This window comes from Acartia tonsa, chromosome 13, assembly GCF_053477335.1.
Source record: "Acartia tonsa isolate MP-2025a chromosome 13, ASM5347733v1, whole genome shotgun sequence".
NCBI classification, from domain to species: Eukaryota; Metazoa; Arthropoda; class Copepoda; order Calanoida; family Acartiidae; genus Acartia; species Acartia tonsa.
In genome coordinates this window covers 22,546,711-22,566,207 of record NC_137272.1, presented here as the reverse complement: position 1 = coordinate 22,566,207, position 19,497 = coordinate 22,546,711, and the positions used below count along the sequence as shown (strand labels likewise).

The following is a 19,497-nucleotide window of genomic DNA, read 5'->3' as shown; positions in this document are numbered from 1 at the left end:
GATGAGTAGGAAAATCATAAATGATTTTAAATTGACATATATGATACAGACATACGGACGTACGGAGGGACCCTAATAATAGAAAAGCTTCGCTATTAAGAGATGAATACTGAGAAGTATTCTTTTTAAGTAACGAACTTTATCAATTATGACATGTCAACGATTTATTTGCGCATCAAGTAATTAAATAAACAAAAAATTAAAAAATTGACCACAAAAAGGAGTTCCAAAACAATATTTACTTTTACACATTTTAATTTTAATTCACATTACAATATGTTTATAAAATATTGCAAAAATGTTCGAAGCAAAAAATCCCCCCACTTAACACAAACAAATTTAAACAGTGGCGTGCACAACAGATCTATAGTATAGATGTATATACAGACAATTACCTCCCTTCATTTTTCAAAGACCTCTTTCGTCTGCTTCTAAATTATTTATTGCTACTTGGCTGTGTCATATAAGCGATACCATTGGTTGATTTTCAATGACCCAATAAAAAGGTTGCACAAGACGGTTGTGATGGGGAGATACAACTTTATTTAACCCTTTCTCCCTCTAGTGTTTTACTCTTAATGCGTGCACTTCACAGGGTTTTGCCCAGAAAAGCACACATAGAATATTTGACACCGTCCGGCCCTAACACCCTTCTTAAACCAAAAGCGAAGGTGTGACTTTTTTACCTTGACACCCCCTTTAGCTATTTTAGGAAAGTGTAAACCTTTGTTAAGGGGATGTAGGGTGGGGGGGGGGGGGGTTAAAAACCAAGGGATTTGTGTCTATCATCAACCTTAAAATTGCAATAGGGGTGGATTCACCCCCCTTCTGATATCAGCCAGACACAATTTTAACATTCTGTCAATTTAGCTATTTCAAAATTAGTAATTTTATAAAACATTTAAATGTACTACCAATTCCTTGAAATCATAGTATTGTGACAGTTCAACAATAAGTTGCAATTTTACTGTTATATTAGCCCATCAAATATCTCGGAAACAGCTCTATCTTTCTATTATCTATCGCCACTAAATTTAATCGCTTCAAAAGTTACAATTCTAATTTAGTGATTTTTTGACACTCCTAGGGACTAGTAAAAAAATTGATGAGGTTAAAGGAAAATTTTGGAATGAGAATGTGGGGAGGGGTAGCAGTTTTGGTGGCTATGGCTTTTAGTAAAGGTAAATTATTTTTTTTATTTTACTAGCCTCTAGGGGCTTCATGCCAAAAGTAGGATAGTGCTCTCTCCCAAATTTATTTTTTGATCAAGCTTAATTTTCAGGAAAATTATTGAACGACCATACAGATAGATACGCCCCTAGCATCTAAAGTGGGATAGAGGCCGCAAAAAAATGGCCTAAAAACATCCTAATACTTGATTTTTTTTGTAATTCAGCTACTCTATAAGTGTTACTTAAGTTAGTCTTTGTGACTAAGATAATTATGTTGAAATTAGCAAATTTTTTTGTTTGTTGACGGATTTTATGTGAACGACAAAAATATTCGGTAGGAAATTTGAAATTCAGGTTTTATGGAAAATGCCCGCCAAAAATTACTATCATAAGTTTTCCTATCAGCATATCTAAAGACGTTAAAAATGTTCTTACAATTACTATGCCAGTCGCGTGTATATTCAGAAATAAATAATGATTTGACCATTTAAAAGATAATGCACATTTAAAAATATATTTTAAGTTTGTGGAAAAATCACAGTTGAGTGCCCGGATGGCTGGGAAACATTTCCTACTTCTCATACTTGTTATAGGTATATATAAATAGATAAATAGATATTTAGACAGATAGTTAGATAGACAGAGAGTTAGACATTTAAAAGGACTAGGTTGATAGTTATACAACTAGACAAATATTTAGACAAATAGACAGATAGGTAGACAAATAGACAGATAGATAGGCAATTAGACAGATAGATAGATAAATAGACAGAGATAGACATCTAGATAGATACTAAGTGTGTAGCTATACAACTAAACAGATAGATAGACAAATAGACAGATGGTAGACGAATAGATAGATAGGTAGACAAATTGACAGATATGTAGACAATTAGACAGGTAGATAGACAAATAGACAGATAAGTAGACAAATAGACAGATGGTAGAAGAATAGATAGATAGGTAGACAAATTGACAGACATGTAGACAATTAGACAGGTAGATAGACAAATAGACAGGTAGATAGACAAATAGACAGATAAGTAGTCAAATAGACAGATAAATAAGGCAATCAGACAGATGGATAGACAAATAGACAGATATATGGACAAATATATATATAAATGGACAGAGAGATAGAGAAATAGATAGACAAAAAGACAGATAGATACACAAGTAGACAGATAGGTAGACAACTAGACAGTTATACAGAGAATTAGACAGATAGGTAGACAACTAGACAGATATACAGACAATTAGACAGATAGGTAGACAACTAGACAGATAGGTAGACAACTAGACAGATAGGTAGACAACTAGACAGATATACAGACAATTAGACAGATAGGTAGACAACTAGACAGATAGGTAGACAACTAGACAGATAGGTAGACAACTAGACAGATATACAGACAATTAGACAGATAGGTAGACAATTAGACAGATAGGTAGACAAATACACAGATAGTTAGACAGAAATTAGGATATTTGATGAGAAAAAAGATTTTGATAGGACAGAAATAGAGTGTATATAGACAAAGACCAAATTGTGTCAAAATATTCCATGTGACGTCGGGAGACGAGAGGAGAAGTGAGAAAGAAAACCCCTAAAAAAGATATGGATAATCCCTTATTTTTATGACGTCAAATGGATGATTTTTGACACAATTTTGACCCAATTTGGGCTTTGTCTTAATATATGATACTAATATTATTTTATTATATTTAATGATTGTAAGGATTTTAAATGTGAAAAAATACAGGTTTATTGCTACAGAGGACACAGTTTTACATTATATTCTGTGCTAACAATAATTTAGGAATGGAATATTATACAAAAATACACAAATAATATTTTAGAATATTTGATGAAAGTAAAGATTTTGACTGTGAAGAAAGTTTAATTGCTACAGGGACATAGTTTTACATAATATCTTGTCCTTTATTTATTTCAGGGATGGAATATGATTATATGATATTATTAATTTAGAATATTTGATGAAAGTAAAGATTTTGACCGAGCAGAAATGGAATGTAATAATTACCAAGGACATCTAGCATCCATCAAGGATAAAAATACCAAGGATTTCATAGCTAAAAGGTAACATATATCAGGGATCTAAAGGGATAAGACAATGACCGATAAATTAATGTACATCCACAATGAAAATACACAAAATTACCCCTTCCTTAGAATAAAATTAGTCGTTGAAACGTTTTAACACTCAACTTAATTGATTAACCAATCAAAATTCACTAAATTCCTCAAAGTTGTTAAGCCAGCGAATAAGAAAACGTTATTATAAAACTTTGGGGACTAGTGTAATAAACAGTCAATTGTCCCCTCTCTCTCTGAACCTACAAAGTATTAAGTTTAGCTACTCTATAACTTGACTCGTCATTATGTCAAACCGACAAACAGTCATGTTTAACAACCTAATAAAATGTATCGATCGCTGCTACTCTTTAACTAGGATGTGCAGCAATTAGGTGTGACTCTTCTATAGTCATACGTTTGATATCTCATGTAAATAAGCTTTACACAAATAAACTTTTTGTGGCAAAGCAACTCTATATTAGGGTGGGTTCATTTCGGAATTAGACAAAGCGGGGATATGCAACAGATAAAATTAACCTTAAAAACATTTCTGACCGAAAAAGAATTTTAAAAAATTGAGTTTTAGAACACGACCACTTAAAAATATAATTCATTACTTATTAGTATGCAAAGACGACATTCAAAAAAGTTTTTGAATCAGAACTATGTCTTCATGGTGCTCCCTGGAAAGGCCTTGAGGAGCTGAATCAGGAACTTTTGTCCGTTTCAAAATATCTCGTTCCTAGCCTTAGAAATCACTAAAAAACCAAAAAATTTTAATGTTTATTGAGAATTGTCCAATTTGTAGAGGTTTTTTAGATTTTCTCAGGTTAGGAACGAGATATTTTGAAACAGACAAAAGTTCCTGACTCAGCTCCTCAAGGCATTTCCAGGGAGCACCATGAAGCCATAGTTCTGATTCAATAAATTTTTAACTCCCATTTACAAATAGCTATACAATTGAATGTCTGGTCGTCAGCGGTTTTAAGACTTAGGATAAATTTTAAATCATCCAGAGGTGTATTATATCTATATAAATTGAGTGCAGATCCCCGCTTTGGCCTCAGAAAAAAAATGTCCAAAATCGACCCACCCTACTCTATATTTCCCTTTTTCTGTCCGTCCGTCCGCAAGTCCTTCCGTCAGGCCAAAACGATGCGGCTGTTATTCAAGACAGTGCAGTGGGTTGTTTTTTTTATGATTCCCATTGAGCATCCAGTACTTAATTTACTTGGTCGTCGGTCATATTACAAAATATAAATATTATAAATTTTTTTTCAATATCTTTTTGTGCTTCGCTCCTGATGGATGATGTGATCCTTCTTTAATTTCAGAGTTGGAGAATCCCAGCAGGGAGATAAAAAAGAAGGCTACTGGGTTGGATTAAAGTGAGTGTATTTTTGGTAGCGACGCTACTTTAGAATTCAAAAGGTCTGTTCGTCCATTCATCTGTCTTAACGTAAACTATCCTGAATGGGAAAAATGATTTTCTCAGCAGCTAGTTGTGATAGATCGCTTATATTTATTTACACTAGGTCCGTCGGTCCTTTGGCAATGATCTAAGAGACTTGTAGTAGATATGTAATATACTCACCTGATATTTAAGATAGAGGCCTTGAATTTTTAAGGAGATTTTTAAGGAGATTCCTATAATCAAAGAACAAACTTACTACTTTATAACTAGAAAAAAATAATTCTTGTATTTTAAAGTCTTAAATTACAGTTAGATTCCAAATTTTCATTTTACAAAAATATTTCATTTAATTTTTGATAAAGCTAAGAAAATATCTGTATACACATTTATTTCACCTTGATTTTAAAAAAATAGTTTTAATAAAAGTATATTTAAAGGTGAAGCTTTTTCTAAAATTAGGGTCTGTCGGTCGGTCCGTCCGTCCGTAACGGTTAGCTCTTTTCGGTAATTTAAATTTGCTGCTTTACTTACAATTTTGATTAGACATATACATTAATATTCTGTTTATTCAGTTCTGACATTCTACAAGTGTTAATTTTCGTTTGTCCTTCCTTTTCAGACCTTTGCTTTTATGGACGTTGTTATCCTTGTTTGTTTAGAAATGTTGGGGATGGATTTGAATGGATTGATGGAGGAAAACCTGAAGTCATGTAAGTTTTTAAAAATACGCGGCATTATTTCCCGCCAGTTTTCGGTCAGGGTGTCCGGTTTGAGTCAAATTATCCTTATCCTATCATATAAAGTAGTAAGCGTTTTTTGTCTGTTCCGAAGGATCTCGCTAACCGCTGAACCGATATTGTTTTCCTTTACAGTGAAGCTTCTTATAGGTCCTGGGAAGGTTTTAAACTACTATTAGGGAGGGTGTCTTCACACCACTCCCCCCCCAAAAAAAATATTTTTTTACTTTTTTGAAAAACAAATTTAAAATGGGATGAGGTCGACTTTCCCCCCTCCTATATACCCTTAGTTCCCCTAGAGGCTTCTAGAGGGGGGGGGGGCGTAGCTGCTAGTAGATGATAAAATTGTATCAACTTTGACTTTGTTAGGTGTTTAACATTATTGGTAAAATAATAGCACAACCAAAAGTTATTTACACTTTATGCAAAACCATTTAAATTTGATGATTTGGACAAAATACATATAATTGCATTAAGATAGACAAAAATACATCCTACCAACTACTTTGTCAGTTAGTTATCCTGAATAGAATAACTAGTAATTGAAATTTTAGCCCCCCCCCCCTCCAAACAAAAATAAAAATCAAATGAAAATCGTCAAAGATATGCCCAGCGAACAAATATGACACACACACTAACTATTTAGAGACCATTGCCTTAAAGGTCCATAGGGCCATTGAAATGCATTACTGTTTTTTAGAAAACAATCATAGGACAGACATACGAACATTTAGTATTTAAGATTAACTTTACACTCTTAAATAACTAATATGAATAAAATTTTAGTGGTTGGGCAGACGGTGAACCAAGTCCTAACAAGCCCCCCGCATGTGGAACCATTCTGGCACTTGGACTTCTCGCATCTGAAGAATGCTCTGGGGTATGTATGATTTATAGGCGGTTTTCCCCTTGTATTGAAATAAAATAGATTTATTTGGGGGTTAATAATTTTTTGTGTGTTTACTTTAGGTCTGGTTAGGTTAGGTTATATTGGGTTAGGAACTGCATGTATCGACCCTGCAGGGATTTGGGACCCCTCAGGAGTTAGCAATAAAGAAAAATATAATAATTCCTTTAATTTTAGGTAGAGAAAAGGTTTATTTGTTCAAGAGATTTGGCTATTCCACCTAGGTAGGCAATAATATATATTTTTATGTTTTGTGAAGGTTGCGCGTTTTTTTCTTCTCGATAATTTATTTTGTTATTATAATTAAAGAAAATTTATAATTTTTGTAATTGTCCTTAAATAAATAAAATATTTTAAATTACGTTTTAATATCATAACTAATTTAGATGTAATGATGGTTGGAAATTATATGGAGATTATTGCTATAAGGTATTAATGTCTTTGATTCAGTAATTTTTGTTATCTTTTTATAATTTTCATGTAATAAACAATCAAATGAAAAAATATCCTACCCTTTACTTTAATTCATTTTAAAAGTATTTTAATGGCAAATGGGAGGGGGGAGTTGAGTGCTCAATAGACTTTTTTTTAGGGAAAAGCAACATATTTTTACTTTCTTTATATTTTTCAAATAACTTTCTGTCTTTCTCCCTGTCTGTCTCTCTATTAGTCTTTTGTCTATCTTTTTATCCCTTGCTATATTATCCTTCTGCGATTTCCCTACAGTGCATGAGCCCCCTCCTTCAATTTTTAGTTTTGAAACAAATTTCAAATAAGGGGGGAGGTAGAGTGTATACATATCTATATTTTTCTTTTGTATATCTATTTTCATAATCTAACTATCCATTCCCCTTTCTTTTTTTTGAAATAAAATATAAATAAGGGAGGGGGGGGGGGGGAAGTCCCTATACCTATCTATATTTCTCTTTCTATCTTTCTATTTACATTATCTATCTATCTATCCAGATGATAACAGCTAATAAACAGAAGAAGAAGACATTTGAGATGGCTGAGAAGAAATGTGAAAGTATGAACGGAAACCTACCCATCATTAAATCTCAGGTGAGCACAATATAGATAGATTTCCGCCGATAGTAAAATAAAATTTAATAAGATTATTTCCAGTAAGGTTGATCCCTAGGGGCCAAAGGATTGGGCAAAAAAAATGGTATTTATTTATGATTTTGTTCTCTTATTCGTGGAAAAATGATAAATAATTTTTCACTATGGCTCAAAACCAGTAATATAGCTGATTATAATTGGTTTCAAAGCCATAATGGGAAAAATATTCTTGGCTATTGGTCAAAAATCTATGTATGTAGTATATTTTTAGTCAGAAATCAATTTTTATGCAACAAGTTTGCCATGAAGCTGTTTATTTTTTGGAAAGGTTTCGTGACTTTTAAACCGACTAATACAAAACATGTTAGAATTCGTAATGCTTATTTTAATTTATTGATATTTTAGGCCGAAAATGAGCTTATAACCATGTTTGCATCACAACTGGACGATGGAGGCAAAGATATCTGGATTGGTATTATTGAAACTGTAAGTTTTATGTGCAGCAGGGCTACTCTACAAGTGTTTGTGTCTGTCTGTTGGTCCTTATCTATGAAATGCAGTTCTTGATTCCTTTCTTTATAAGCTGATAGTAAGTAACACAATGTGCCGCAACTTAAAACATTATATTAATATTAAAATATTATTTGTGTGTGCTTATTATCAGGGACAAAGGGATGAGGCAATGGGCAGTTCATTCAATTTTAGAGTTTTAACTCAACATCCTGAGAACCAGATTTATCTATAAAAATTCCAACAATCTAGCTATAGCTATCTTCAACAAGTTTCTGGTTGGAGGATAATATTTTAGAGGCATTCTAAAATTCAGTGCCCAAAGTTTTTAAAATATCAGCCAAAATATTAAAATTTGCATTTGTTCTTTGCCAAAGTTTAAGACAGCCAAAAATATGAATTTAGATCAATTGTCCCTATATCCCTGGTACATTATAACCTACTAGCGGATACGCCCCTAGAGGCCTCTAGTGGCACTTTAAATACTTTAAATGTTTGGTGTTTTAAAAAAATAATACGATGCCTTGCAATGTTGCGAAGGAGTTTTTATCAAATTGCTACGATACTTTGCAATGTTACGTTGGAGTCTTTATTCGAGGGGGAAAAAATTGGATTAGCTGTGATTTCTCTTGGGAGAAACAGTTATAAACCTTCCCAGGACCTATGAGAAGCTACCCTGTTAAGGAGAACCCGATCGGTTCAGTGGTTAGCGAGATCCTTCGGTACAAACACACAGACACACAAAAAGACAAACAGACAGACATCCTGTTACTTTAGTATAAGGATTTATATATGTAATTGCTATGCTATAAATCAATTAATAATATTTTAGGACCATGAGGATATAGTATGGCTGAACAATGACACTGTAAAAGATGGATATAATAACTGGTTCCATTCTGATGACAACAACCAGCCTGTGTAAGTTTACAGTAACACCCAACAGACAACCCGCTACTGTGGCGTAATATATATATAGTGCATCCACTCGTTGTTGGAAAGTTCTGTCTCTGCCAAATACCGCATCATAAATAAAGACGTTAAAAATGTTATGCTATAAATTGCACAGTTTATACTTCCAACCAGACATAGGTCGTGCAATTAAAAGGGTGGTTGACTATAGGGCGTTTGCTCTTATAATCATGCAAATTATTAAGAAAAATTTGGTTCAGCTATACACAAAATTAAATCTCGTCCACTATAGGATATCCGAGGCTAACACCCACCAGACAACCAACTCTTAATTAGTTTAAAGAAATAATAGCATTATATAAGCACGCAAGAAGAAATATTTTTTATTTTTAACATATTTTTTCGATGAAAATTTGTATAGAATTATGGAAGGAAATGGGAGAGGATTATTAAGTGTCGACGATGGAAAATGGTTTCTGGCTAATAAAGGTAAACTTTTATCCTCCAATAGATTAAAGCCTTGGGATGGTTTTAGACTTTTTTTCACTAATAGTAATACCCACCCCTTAAAAAAATTTTAAGAAGGTTATAAACTTATAATACCTTTGAATTTTTTTAGATGAACCGAAGTATTATATCTGCCAACAAAAAGCCGGAGCTGTTTGCTACAAGGGGATGATTGGACACAATAATATGTAAGTTCATTTGTTTAGTAGCGAAGCTACTCTATAATTCAAAATGTTCGTCTGCCTGAACCTTTTGAGAATGTTATTTTATCGGCTGTATTAAAAGAAGACGGCCAAACTCTATTTTTTTTGAGGGGGGAGACTATTTTTACGAAGGCATCTATTCCGCTGTCCATTTGTGTGTCATTTCTTTGTGCAATCATTAACAACTCTATGTCATTTATTCGCTATTGTAATAGTTGCCGTCTTTCTAAAAACACTGTGAGAAAATGTACTAATCTTTGGAATTGTATGCACACTTTCATAAGAATCTGTTTTTATGTTCAGGTGTTATACTTTTAATCTTGATGTGAACACTGACGTTGATACATTTGAAGTAAGTTTTGCATTTTTTAATAGAAGCGCAGCTACTCTATTTGTGTCTGTCTGGCTGTCCTTCTGTCCCTCTGAAATGTTGGGGGGAAGCCAATTTCAATTTTTAAAACTACAGATAGTTTATTCTTTTCTATTAGCTTCTCCCTTCCTCCAAATCCCCTTCTTCCCATCCTTTATCTTCTTTTTTAACAGCTTAGCTTTTACAGAACATAATTGTCCTTGTTTTTTGAGTTCCAGCAAACAAATATGAACCTTTTAAAGGATATAAGGGGGGGGGGGGGGATGATGAAATGGTTTATAAGCATATCTAGATTAAACAACCTTTTATCCCCATTTTAATTCAAGAAGCAACGAAAAAGTACAAAATTTTAAAAATTAATTTTTGACTTTTCTTTTAATAATAATTAGATGAAAAACACCGTTACAATTGAAATAACAATACAATTTGTCTACAAAATGATCATTTGCTTAATTAAGGGAGCAGCAGAGAAATGCTACAACTATAACATGACCCTTCCAAGATTTGATAATTCAGGTAGGAGTTTCAAGCTTATTCCATCAACAAAAAATTAATTCGGAAAAAAATCACAAAACCAATACATGATTTTCAAGGACCTTATGTGTATTCTTTGAAAATCAACTGATAGTGTCGGGAATATTAACACATCTAAGTAGCAGAAAAAAATTTAATAGCAGACGAAAAAGGTCCATTGAAAAGGGGGGCAGGTAGTTATCTATATATACATCTATACTATAGATCTGTTATTCAAGTAATAAAACATGTAATATATGTTTCAAACACTATATTAAAGTCAAACTGACACAATAAAAAATATTTTCTATGTTGCTTAATTAAATTGATGAAATTGTAAAAATTATCAGTGCTTTCCCTCAAAGTGAATGTCGAGCACAGAAAACCTCCCCCTTTTAATATTTTTTAAATATTTTAAAACGGGCGTGCTTGAGTTCGTATGCCTAATTTAATTGCAGGGGGCCCTAACCCTGCAGGGCCCATACCTGCGATGCCCCAACCCCTGTAGCCAATAACCTAACCTAACCTAAATTAAAAACAAACATACAATACACACCGCCTTTATTTTCATTTATTGAAAAATAAAATGGTTCTATGCTCGACTGGGAACTTTCAGAGGGAAGCCGCCATATTTTCTATAAAAATACATGCTAGATTATATTTATTTATTTGTGTAGATTCTTCTGAATGGTTTAACCAGAAACTGATAGAACTTGATGAATTCCCAGCAGAATCTGAAGTACAGGGGGTCTGGATTGGATTGCAAGGTACATACATACATATGTGAATTATAAGGTTGCTATGCTTTTTATGGAAGTTTCTATAATGGACTGAATTAATCTTCAAAATAAGATTATAAAACATAGCTGTTTATTATTATATTTTTGGTAGTGAAGATACTCTTTATTTCTAAATATATGTCTGTCTCTTGCAAGTGTGAGTGTTTAGTTACTATTTAAGATAGATGACTGAAATATTTTTAGTTCGTTCGTTGGTGAAACATTGGATTAATTTTCTATATAGATTATTTGCTTTACTAAAGTTATATATTGACATTTTATTTCACTATAGAGAAAAATGAACACAGTAATAGTGTCTGACTGATTATGACGTAACAAAAAAAATTTGCCAATGAGAGGCCGTTATTGACCAATGGTAAAATTTATAATGGCCTCTCATTGGCTAATTTTTTTTGTTACGTCATAATCAGTCAGACACTATTACTGTGTTCAGAAAAATTCACAAGGATTTACTCATGGACTAAATAAAACCCAATCGACTTTTAAAGAAAAAAATTTAACACTAAAATTGAGTCTATCTTAGGTGACTGAATAAGTTAAAAAATCAGTAATAACCAAGTTAAAAATAATGATTTTTTTAAGAAACTGCAACAAACACTGAGAAGTTTATTTGGCGAGATCCTCAAGGCGGCGATCATGAGATGATTTTTGATGGAAGGTATGTACGTACAAAAGTTAAATCCCTTATTATAAAGTTGTTGCGATAGATACTAAATTTTTTTTTAAAGATGTAAAAATAAGAATAATTGAAGTATTTTACATTGATCTGATCATCTCCATTTTCTTTTCCAAATAAGGGAAAAGAAGGTTGCGGGTTAAGGCTTAAAAATAATAATAGAACGATAATATTTACTAAATATGTGTATTTCTTCTTGAAAAGAACTATTGACAACACATTTATAAAAAAGGTAACATAAATTTTTTCGTTCTACTACTGTTTTTAACTTTTTTAAACACACAACCTTTACGGATTTTACCCGCAACCTACCTTTCCCTTTATACGCTGAAAAATACTTTCCTCTTAATATTTTTTTTTTACTGAGGGGGGGGGGGGGAGGTTTAATATAGTCCCAGTCTTTTAGAACACATAACCTAACTTACAAAAATTAATTTATCGATTTCTTTTCCGTTGGCTTAAGAACTTTGCGGACTTTAATTGAATTTTGATTGGATTGTTATTAAGTTGCGTGTCCAAACACTTCAACCACTTATTGTAATCTATAGAAGGTTTAATTAATTCTGTGAATTATCATTTGGGATGCACATCAATTTATCGTCCATTGTCTTATCCCTTAAGATCTCTGACTATTCCCAATATTTTAGAAAAGACAACCTAACTTACCACTCTGATAAATTGGATTGTTTCTGGTTTGGCATGTGTGATAATACTACCCCAGGCAAAATAGTTCATAAATCTTAATTAGGTTAAAACTACATTAGGGGTGAGGGTGTTGAATGTTGAATTGAAACTACTGCTGCTATGTCAGAGACGTGTAATTGAAGATAGTTCAAACTGATGTGGCAATTCATTTATTTCTTAGGCTGCAGGAGTTTTCCATGAAAGTGCCTTGTTAAGCCCCCCCCCCCTCTTATTCTTTAAATGAATTAAAAATAAATAGGGAGAATGTGTGATTTAAATTTTGTTCGTTCATTACTTTAGCTAAGACTAGGTTAGTTTATATTGGGTAATTTGTAGCTACGAAAGGTTAGGACACCTCGGGTATAAGCCCAACAGGGGTTAGGCATACGAAAGAAATAGACTCGCTCCTTATTATTAACTTTATGAGGAGATTTAAAGTTTTAAGTGGTCAACAGGTACTTTGAGGGATGTTAGATAAATTAATTTTATGTTTTAAGAGGTATGGGGGGGGGGGGGTTGATAACAAACAAAATTAGGAACTATTTCAAATATTAGACGCTGCATGTTCGACTCCCACTACAAAGGACAAAAGATGGATCAACGACGTTTGTGATGCTGATGGTAGGTATTGTAGAGTAGTTTCGGTAACAATCTATTTTTCTAAGGGGACTTTTATTGAAATTTGATTGGTTGGTTCAATGAGTGTCCAAATGTTTCAACCACTAGTTGGACTTTACAAAGGTATAATTTGTGTATCTACATTGGGGATATACATCAATTTATCGGCCATTGTCTCATCTTTAGATCCATGATTTTTTTCAAAAGTTCTATTGACAGGGCTTAAATAAAAATATAATAAATATAGCCCCTTATTTATTGATTATAGTTTAATCATGCTCTTTGAGATCCTTTTATTTATTTAACACGTCGTATTATAGACAGCTTTACGCTGATTAGAAAATTTTTCCAGGACCGGGCTAACACCACTGGTAATAATATTATGATTTGCATTTTATTATTCGTAAAAAATGTCTATGATACGATACAATACAGGAATTTTCAGTATAACTTAGAACCGGTTCTAATCCAGCTGATATTAATTGTTCTACAAATGTATTTTTTTAGCCGGAGGAAAGAATCATGTGTTTGCCTGTCAGATGGAAAAAGGAACCTACATTGATGTCAGTTCTGTTCTAAAACGTAAGTTTATTCTATCCTTTAAAAAAAGTAACAGGATGTCTGGCCAATATAATTCTCCTTTGCGCTGAAGATTCATATATGTCCAGGGAAGGTTCATATCAAGTTTTTTTGTACCTTACCCTAAAAAAAGAGAAATTTTGTTTAAAAAATTAGAATTTTTTATAATAATTCTAATTCAAAAATTTAAAATGAATAGAAAATTTTATCATACAAAAAAATTGTAGTAAAAGATCACAATGTAACAAGTTGACCTATTGACTTTATAGCAATGATTATAGAGTTGCAACACTTTTTTTATTGCACTAGTATTCATATTGTCAAATTTGTATTGAATTGGGCAATACTAACATGGAAAAATTAACTTAACAACATTTCATTGTATATAATCTTTCTTGGAAGTTTAAGTAGGTTTATCTGGTGATTTTGGTAACAGATTGCAATTGGATATAAGCATGAAAATGTTAGATATTTTATATTTTTCGAACTTCTAGAAACTAAATGATAAAAATTTTAGCTGAGAAATCGTGCCCCGAGGGATGGTCCTTGTTTGTGGATAATTGTTATCTGTATAGATCAGATGAAGAATCTTGGCAGACTGCTAATCAATGGTAAAACATATATTCTAATTAAAAAGTATCTTTACTTGCAACTATTGTAAAACGGGGTCTGCCGTTTTTACATACAGCAAAAGTATAGTAGATGTATTTTCGCCAGTGCCATAAAAAAGTGTACATGTATTTAGGACAAACTGAATTTTAGCTGTATAAATGACAATAATATTGAAACTCCTGGCAACATTACATCCAACATTTTATTTTACTGTCAATAATACTTCCATGACTGTTAAGAATACATCTGTCAAATATACATCCAACATTTATACATCCATTGAATTTAAATGTCAAATAAAAAAACATACTTGTATATTATTTGAGAAATAAAAAAAATAAAAAGTGTGATAAAGATTTGCATTATGTGATGGATTGTTGTGATTATCTTGATCTTGTGATTATTCTATAAAATGAAAATATATGTATAAATGCAGGTGTACAGAGAAAGGAGGTGGATCAAATCTTGTAAGTCTGCACTCACAAGCTGAAAATGAATTTGTTGCTGGCCTACTACCTATGGTTTGTGCTTTTACTTGCTTTAGTTTTTATCAGGGAGGGATAAAGCTTTGAAGAAATAATTATACAGTTATCAAAAGTTTAATAAGCATGTTTTCTTATTTATAGCCTTCCAAATTTTGAATACCTTTATTAATTCTAATTGGGTGTTTCAAACTAGAAGAGTTTAACTTTTCTGGTTTTTGACTAAAGTTCATATATTAACCCTTTACAGTCGGGCCCCTTGCCGCACCTTAATCGGTCGGGGGGGGGGGGGCGTTCAACGCCCCCCCTAATTATCTCAGTTCCTATTAGAGCTTGAGAGCTAAATTTTTTTGTGCAAGTCCCCTGTTTGATAATGAAGTTCCGACCTTTTATAAGTCTAAGTCAATTTTCGCTTCCTTCACCCTTTTATTTAACAACCTTTGTTTTTAGGTCTTTTTTTATTTAAAAATTTCAAACGGCTGTAATTTTCTTATTTTTAAAGCTAGAAGAAAAATTTTTCCCAGAAAATGTTTATTTTTATGTAAATTTTACATTAGAAATATCAAAATACAAATTTTAGCGGCCGCAGCTGTACTTGGCAGCTGCCAGCCGCCGCAGTCGGCGGTCGGCGGGAAAACGGCGGCGGATCTTCATGAAATTTTAATACGTTATGTAGACATAAAAGAAAAGCTTAAGTTTAAAATTTGAAGTATCTAAGTCAAAAATTGCGGCCACAGGAGCCTTTTAAAGATTTCTGGAGACCTGGAGGATCAGGACCTGCAGGATCATACCTGGAACCTGAAAGTGACTTGAACACCTGTATTTCATATAAGGATGTACTACTAGAGGATTTTTTAGTCTTTTGGTATTATAAAATGCTTTGTTTTAGTCAAAAAAATATTTTTGCTCTTTACCTGGATGACCCTGCCAGGTTTGCTGGCATCCTGTGCCCGCCAGGATGGAGATATTCAAAAAATTCCAACTCTCAGTTATGTGTCATACCCATACTTAAAAAGTCAAGCAGTTTGGGCTCTTTATCTTTCACACACAGAAAATGAGATAGAAAAAACCGGATGGGGGGGCGTTCAACGCCCCCCCCCCCCCGACCGTTAAGGGTTAAAAATGAACAGCAAAATCTGATTTGATTTCAGTGAATTTATGATTGGACAATGGAATATAGATTCTTAATAAAATTCATTATACAGGTCTTATTATAAGTAGTTGTTTATAAAAGTATATCATTTATTACGTTTAGGAATTGATTTATATTCAGCCAAAATAAAAAAAACATACCTACAGTTTCACAATTTGAAGAAATTTTTTTTTCTTTAATCCATTGTTTTCTAGGATGTAACAGCCTGGATTGGATTAAACCGTAGGTCAACCTCTAACTGGGTGTGGTCTGACCGTACCAGCGGGTACAAGTACAGCAACTGGATACAGAAGCCGGATGATGAGGCTCCAGAAAAATGCGCCAACATTGGCAGCAATGGGGGTAATGGAGGCAGATGGTCGGGGCAGGTGTGCACTGAGTTGTCTGGTTATGTTTGTGAGGTAATGTATTCTTTCATTGACACGGCTACTATCTTTCTAGTCCTTTTTTACATTTTACCCTACATTACTGTGATAATTTATTTTCTTTTTATTCTTAATTCATATGTAAGCTTGTTTTGATAAAGAAAGTCCTTGTGATTTTCTATTACTTAGTATTATAGACAACTGTCCGCATTTAGGAAAATTAAAAATAACATGATTTTTTTAAAGCATTGATAAATCCTATGACCATTTAAAATACTCCTATTATTATAATACAAATTTTGACATTATTGCCGTATGAAGCAATATTTTGTAGCAAACTTAAAAATTTTTCTCGTATTCATTCGAATCCGGTGGATAGGAACCGGTTCTCATCCATATGAAAAAACTATGTCTAGCATCGTATTATATCCAGCTTTCTACGAATATAAAAATGTACAATCATAAGATTAAAACCATTTTTTTAGCCCGTGCCTTCGGCACCTCGGGGCTAAAAAAACTGGATTTAATCTTATAATTGTACATTCTATATCCGTGGAAAGCCGTTTATAATACGATGAAAGAAATAACTATTATCAATCAGCAGCAAAATACAAAATTTTATCACCATAGATCTAATGGCCACTAGATAAATTATAAAAGAATTATCAATAAAGGTTTTAGAATAGGGTAGTTGCCATTTTTACTTTAGAAACATTTGTAAAAGAATAGAGGGGACAACAGCTACCGAAAATTCTTACCCTTTACACTGATTTTAAATTGGGTCATTGGTTATTTGTCTGGAATATACATTATTTTAGAAACCCGCAACCACAGGAGGATCAGATTCTACCACAACAGCAGCTCCTGACAATCATAACTGTGGATACCATGGTGATACTTGGACTGAAGACCCATTCACAGGTATTAAGGATTCTAGCTTCTTACAATTTGAAGTAGGGTTAGGTCAAATATTCGGCTGGATACCCGGCAATATAATCTTTTATATTAAACAACAAAAATCCCTGTTAACAAACAGTCACAAGCATTATTTTTCAAAATGATTTGAGTTTTACCTATCCAAGAATCTGCCGGATACCAAATATCCGGTATTAGAAATCAGCTGGATATCCGGTGCCCAAACAAATATGTGTCTGGTCTAACCCTAATTCCAACTGATATGACTGCATTAACAACAATACAATTGTTAGCAATGTTGCTAATGAAAATGGTAGTGAATAATATACTGGTGAAACATGATGTTAAAATTGTTAAAATGACTAAGGATCCATTTCAGAACATTTCCTTTACTTGAAGGGATGTAGGGTATAGGTGTAATTTTCTTGTTTGTTTCGATAATAATCTTGTGTTCAATTAATAACAAATTAACATGAAATATTTGATATTTGTAGGAATGTGCTACCAAGTGATAGAGTCTACCCTGACCTGGAGTGATGCCAGAGATGAATGTAATTCTCTGGCAGGGTATGATGATATGGCTGATCTTGCCTCCATTAGCACTTACCAAGAACAAGTCTTTATTACATGTAAGAATTACATTTTAAATAAATATATTTTATGGCTCTTTTTATCTAAAGATAATCATCAGATGTTTGGAGATCTGGAAACATATGTCTGGTATTTATTTAGTGACAAATAACTGCTTTGTTGTAAAATGTTTGTAAATACATGGCCTTTCTAAGGAATAAATGGTTATGACTTCTAATCCCTTTTTCAGACATATTTTTCAATGGCATAGCAGCATGAATCAATTTAAAAATATGGCAACTTGCAATTAGATTTATGACATGTCTTCAGTTGTTAATAGGTACTGTTGAACACAGAAAATAATTGACCTGTCTTCTTATTTACAACTCATGATTTATGTATTTCAGCATTATTAAAAGGAAGAGATGATGATAGTAGTGTATGGATTGGTCTGTCTGATGGCAATAATGAAAACTCTTTTGTTTGGTCTGATGGAAACCCAGGTTAGAATGTATTTTTGCTTCTACTGATTTTTTATGTTATAAGATACTCTACAATTATCAAATATTGGCTGATATAGAATTTATATGTGCACAGCTGTGTATGTTCTCTGATAAATCACAAGCTGACCCATGATTTTCAGTTATTACATGATTTTGACCTTAAGCTTTCGCCAGTTTATTTAGTAAACCAATCACATAAAATACAATTCTATATAAATTAGGATCTTGTTCAAGGGAAATCAAGATATGAAAAGATTGTCATCCCTTTGGCTAATGATATTTATAATTTTAGTTGCCTATATAAATTGGAATGATGGAGAGCCCAACTCTTATTTTGAGTCTGAGGATTGTGTGGAGGTGAAACCTGCAGAAGGATTTGGGTGGAATGATGAGAGATGTGACCAGATGAAACCTGCCATTTGTGAAAAAAGAGGTAAATTTTATTTTCACTTTTTAGTAGCGAAGATACTCTATAATTCACTTTGTCCATCAGTCCGTCAGTCAGTCCGTCCGTAATCTATGAGGGAAACGTGATTTTCTCGGCTCCAATACAAGATAGACAGCTGAAATTTTTAGTGAAGATTCCTATGACATATGTCCATCTAATCTATAAATTGTTTTGTCCATCTGTCTGTTATTTGGGGTGCTAGATCGATTCCTAGATTTTCAAGTTTTCATGATTTTCCTAATTCCTTTTCAAGATAGAGAGCTGAACATTTCAGGGATTAATTATTTTTAGATTCTACTTATTTTCACGAAGTTTTGATAAGATTTGTCTATTAATCTGGGTGCTAGATTGATTCCTAGATTTTTAGGTTTTCTTGATTTTCTTGCTTTCAATCAGGATTGATTGCTGAATTTATCTGGGATTGAATATGCTCATATTCTACATATTTCCATCAAGTTTCATTAAGATTAATTCCTAGATTTTTAAGTTTTTGTGATTTTAAAGGTTGCGTGATTATAAAGGTTTCCTATTTTACCTATTTTATCATGTTAAATGTTACTTATTCAGAACTTCTTAATGATCTAATAAGTTCTGAGCTATCTGTGATGAAACTAAGAATTTTAGATAGAATAATAGGAAAAATAGAGAAAATTTTTAGACCTATAAATAGATTTAAGATTTGGAAAA

The 19,497-nt window shown here is 32.7% G+C and overlaps 1 protein-coding gene across 2 annotated transcripts in view; it reads left to right on the top strand.

Annotated features, from left to right (window-relative positions):
- Positions 1-1,039: 1,039 nt before the first annotated feature.
- Positions 1,040-19,497, top strand: part of LOC145304677 (lymphocyte antigen 75-like) — a 54,713-nt gene continuing 36,255 nt past the window's right edge. For both annotated transcript variants that reach the window (XM_080146615.1, XM_080146616.1), the window contains exons 1-27: positions 1,040-1,181; positions 1,696-1,765; positions 3,163-3,273; positions 4,605-4,658; positions 5,344-5,394; positions 6,208-6,301; positions 6,506-6,552; positions 6,715-6,757; positions 7,295-7,390; positions 7,796-7,876; positions 8,733-8,821; positions 9,234-9,301; positions 9,432-9,507; positions 9,826-9,874; positions 10,351-10,408; positions 11,083-11,172; positions 11,788-11,863; positions 12,529-12,602; positions 13,121-13,186; positions 13,691-13,765; positions 14,280-14,373; positions 14,811-14,895; positions 16,204-16,410; positions 17,193-17,295; positions 17,784-17,918; positions 18,267-18,362; positions 18,655-18,795. In XM_080146615.1, coding sequence (XP_080002741.1) covers positions 1,106-1,181; positions 1,696-1,765; positions 3,163-3,273; positions 4,605-4,658; positions 5,344-5,394; positions 6,208-6,301; positions 6,506-6,552; positions 6,715-6,757; positions 7,295-7,390; positions 7,796-7,876; positions 8,733-8,821; positions 9,234-9,301; positions 9,432-9,507; positions 9,826-9,874; positions 10,351-10,408; positions 11,083-11,172; positions 11,788-11,863; positions 12,529-12,602; positions 13,121-13,186; positions 13,691-13,765; positions 14,280-14,373; positions 14,811-14,895; positions 16,204-16,410; positions 17,193-17,295; positions 17,784-17,918; positions 18,267-18,362; positions 18,655-18,795 — 2,305 coding nt within the window. In that variant the 5' untranslated portion in view covers positions 1,040-1,105. The remainder of the gene's footprint in view (positions 1,182-1,695; positions 1,766-3,162; positions 3,274-4,604; positions 4,659-5,343; positions 5,395-6,207; positions 6,302-6,505; positions 6,553-6,714; positions 6,758-7,294; positions 7,391-7,795; positions 7,877-8,732; positions 8,822-9,233; positions 9,302-9,431; positions 9,508-9,825; positions 9,875-10,350; positions 10,409-11,082; positions 11,173-11,787; positions 11,864-12,528; positions 12,603-13,120; positions 13,187-13,690; positions 13,766-14,279; positions 14,374-14,810; positions 14,896-16,203; positions 16,411-17,192; positions 17,296-17,783; positions 17,919-18,266; positions 18,363-18,654; positions 18,796-19,497) is intronic.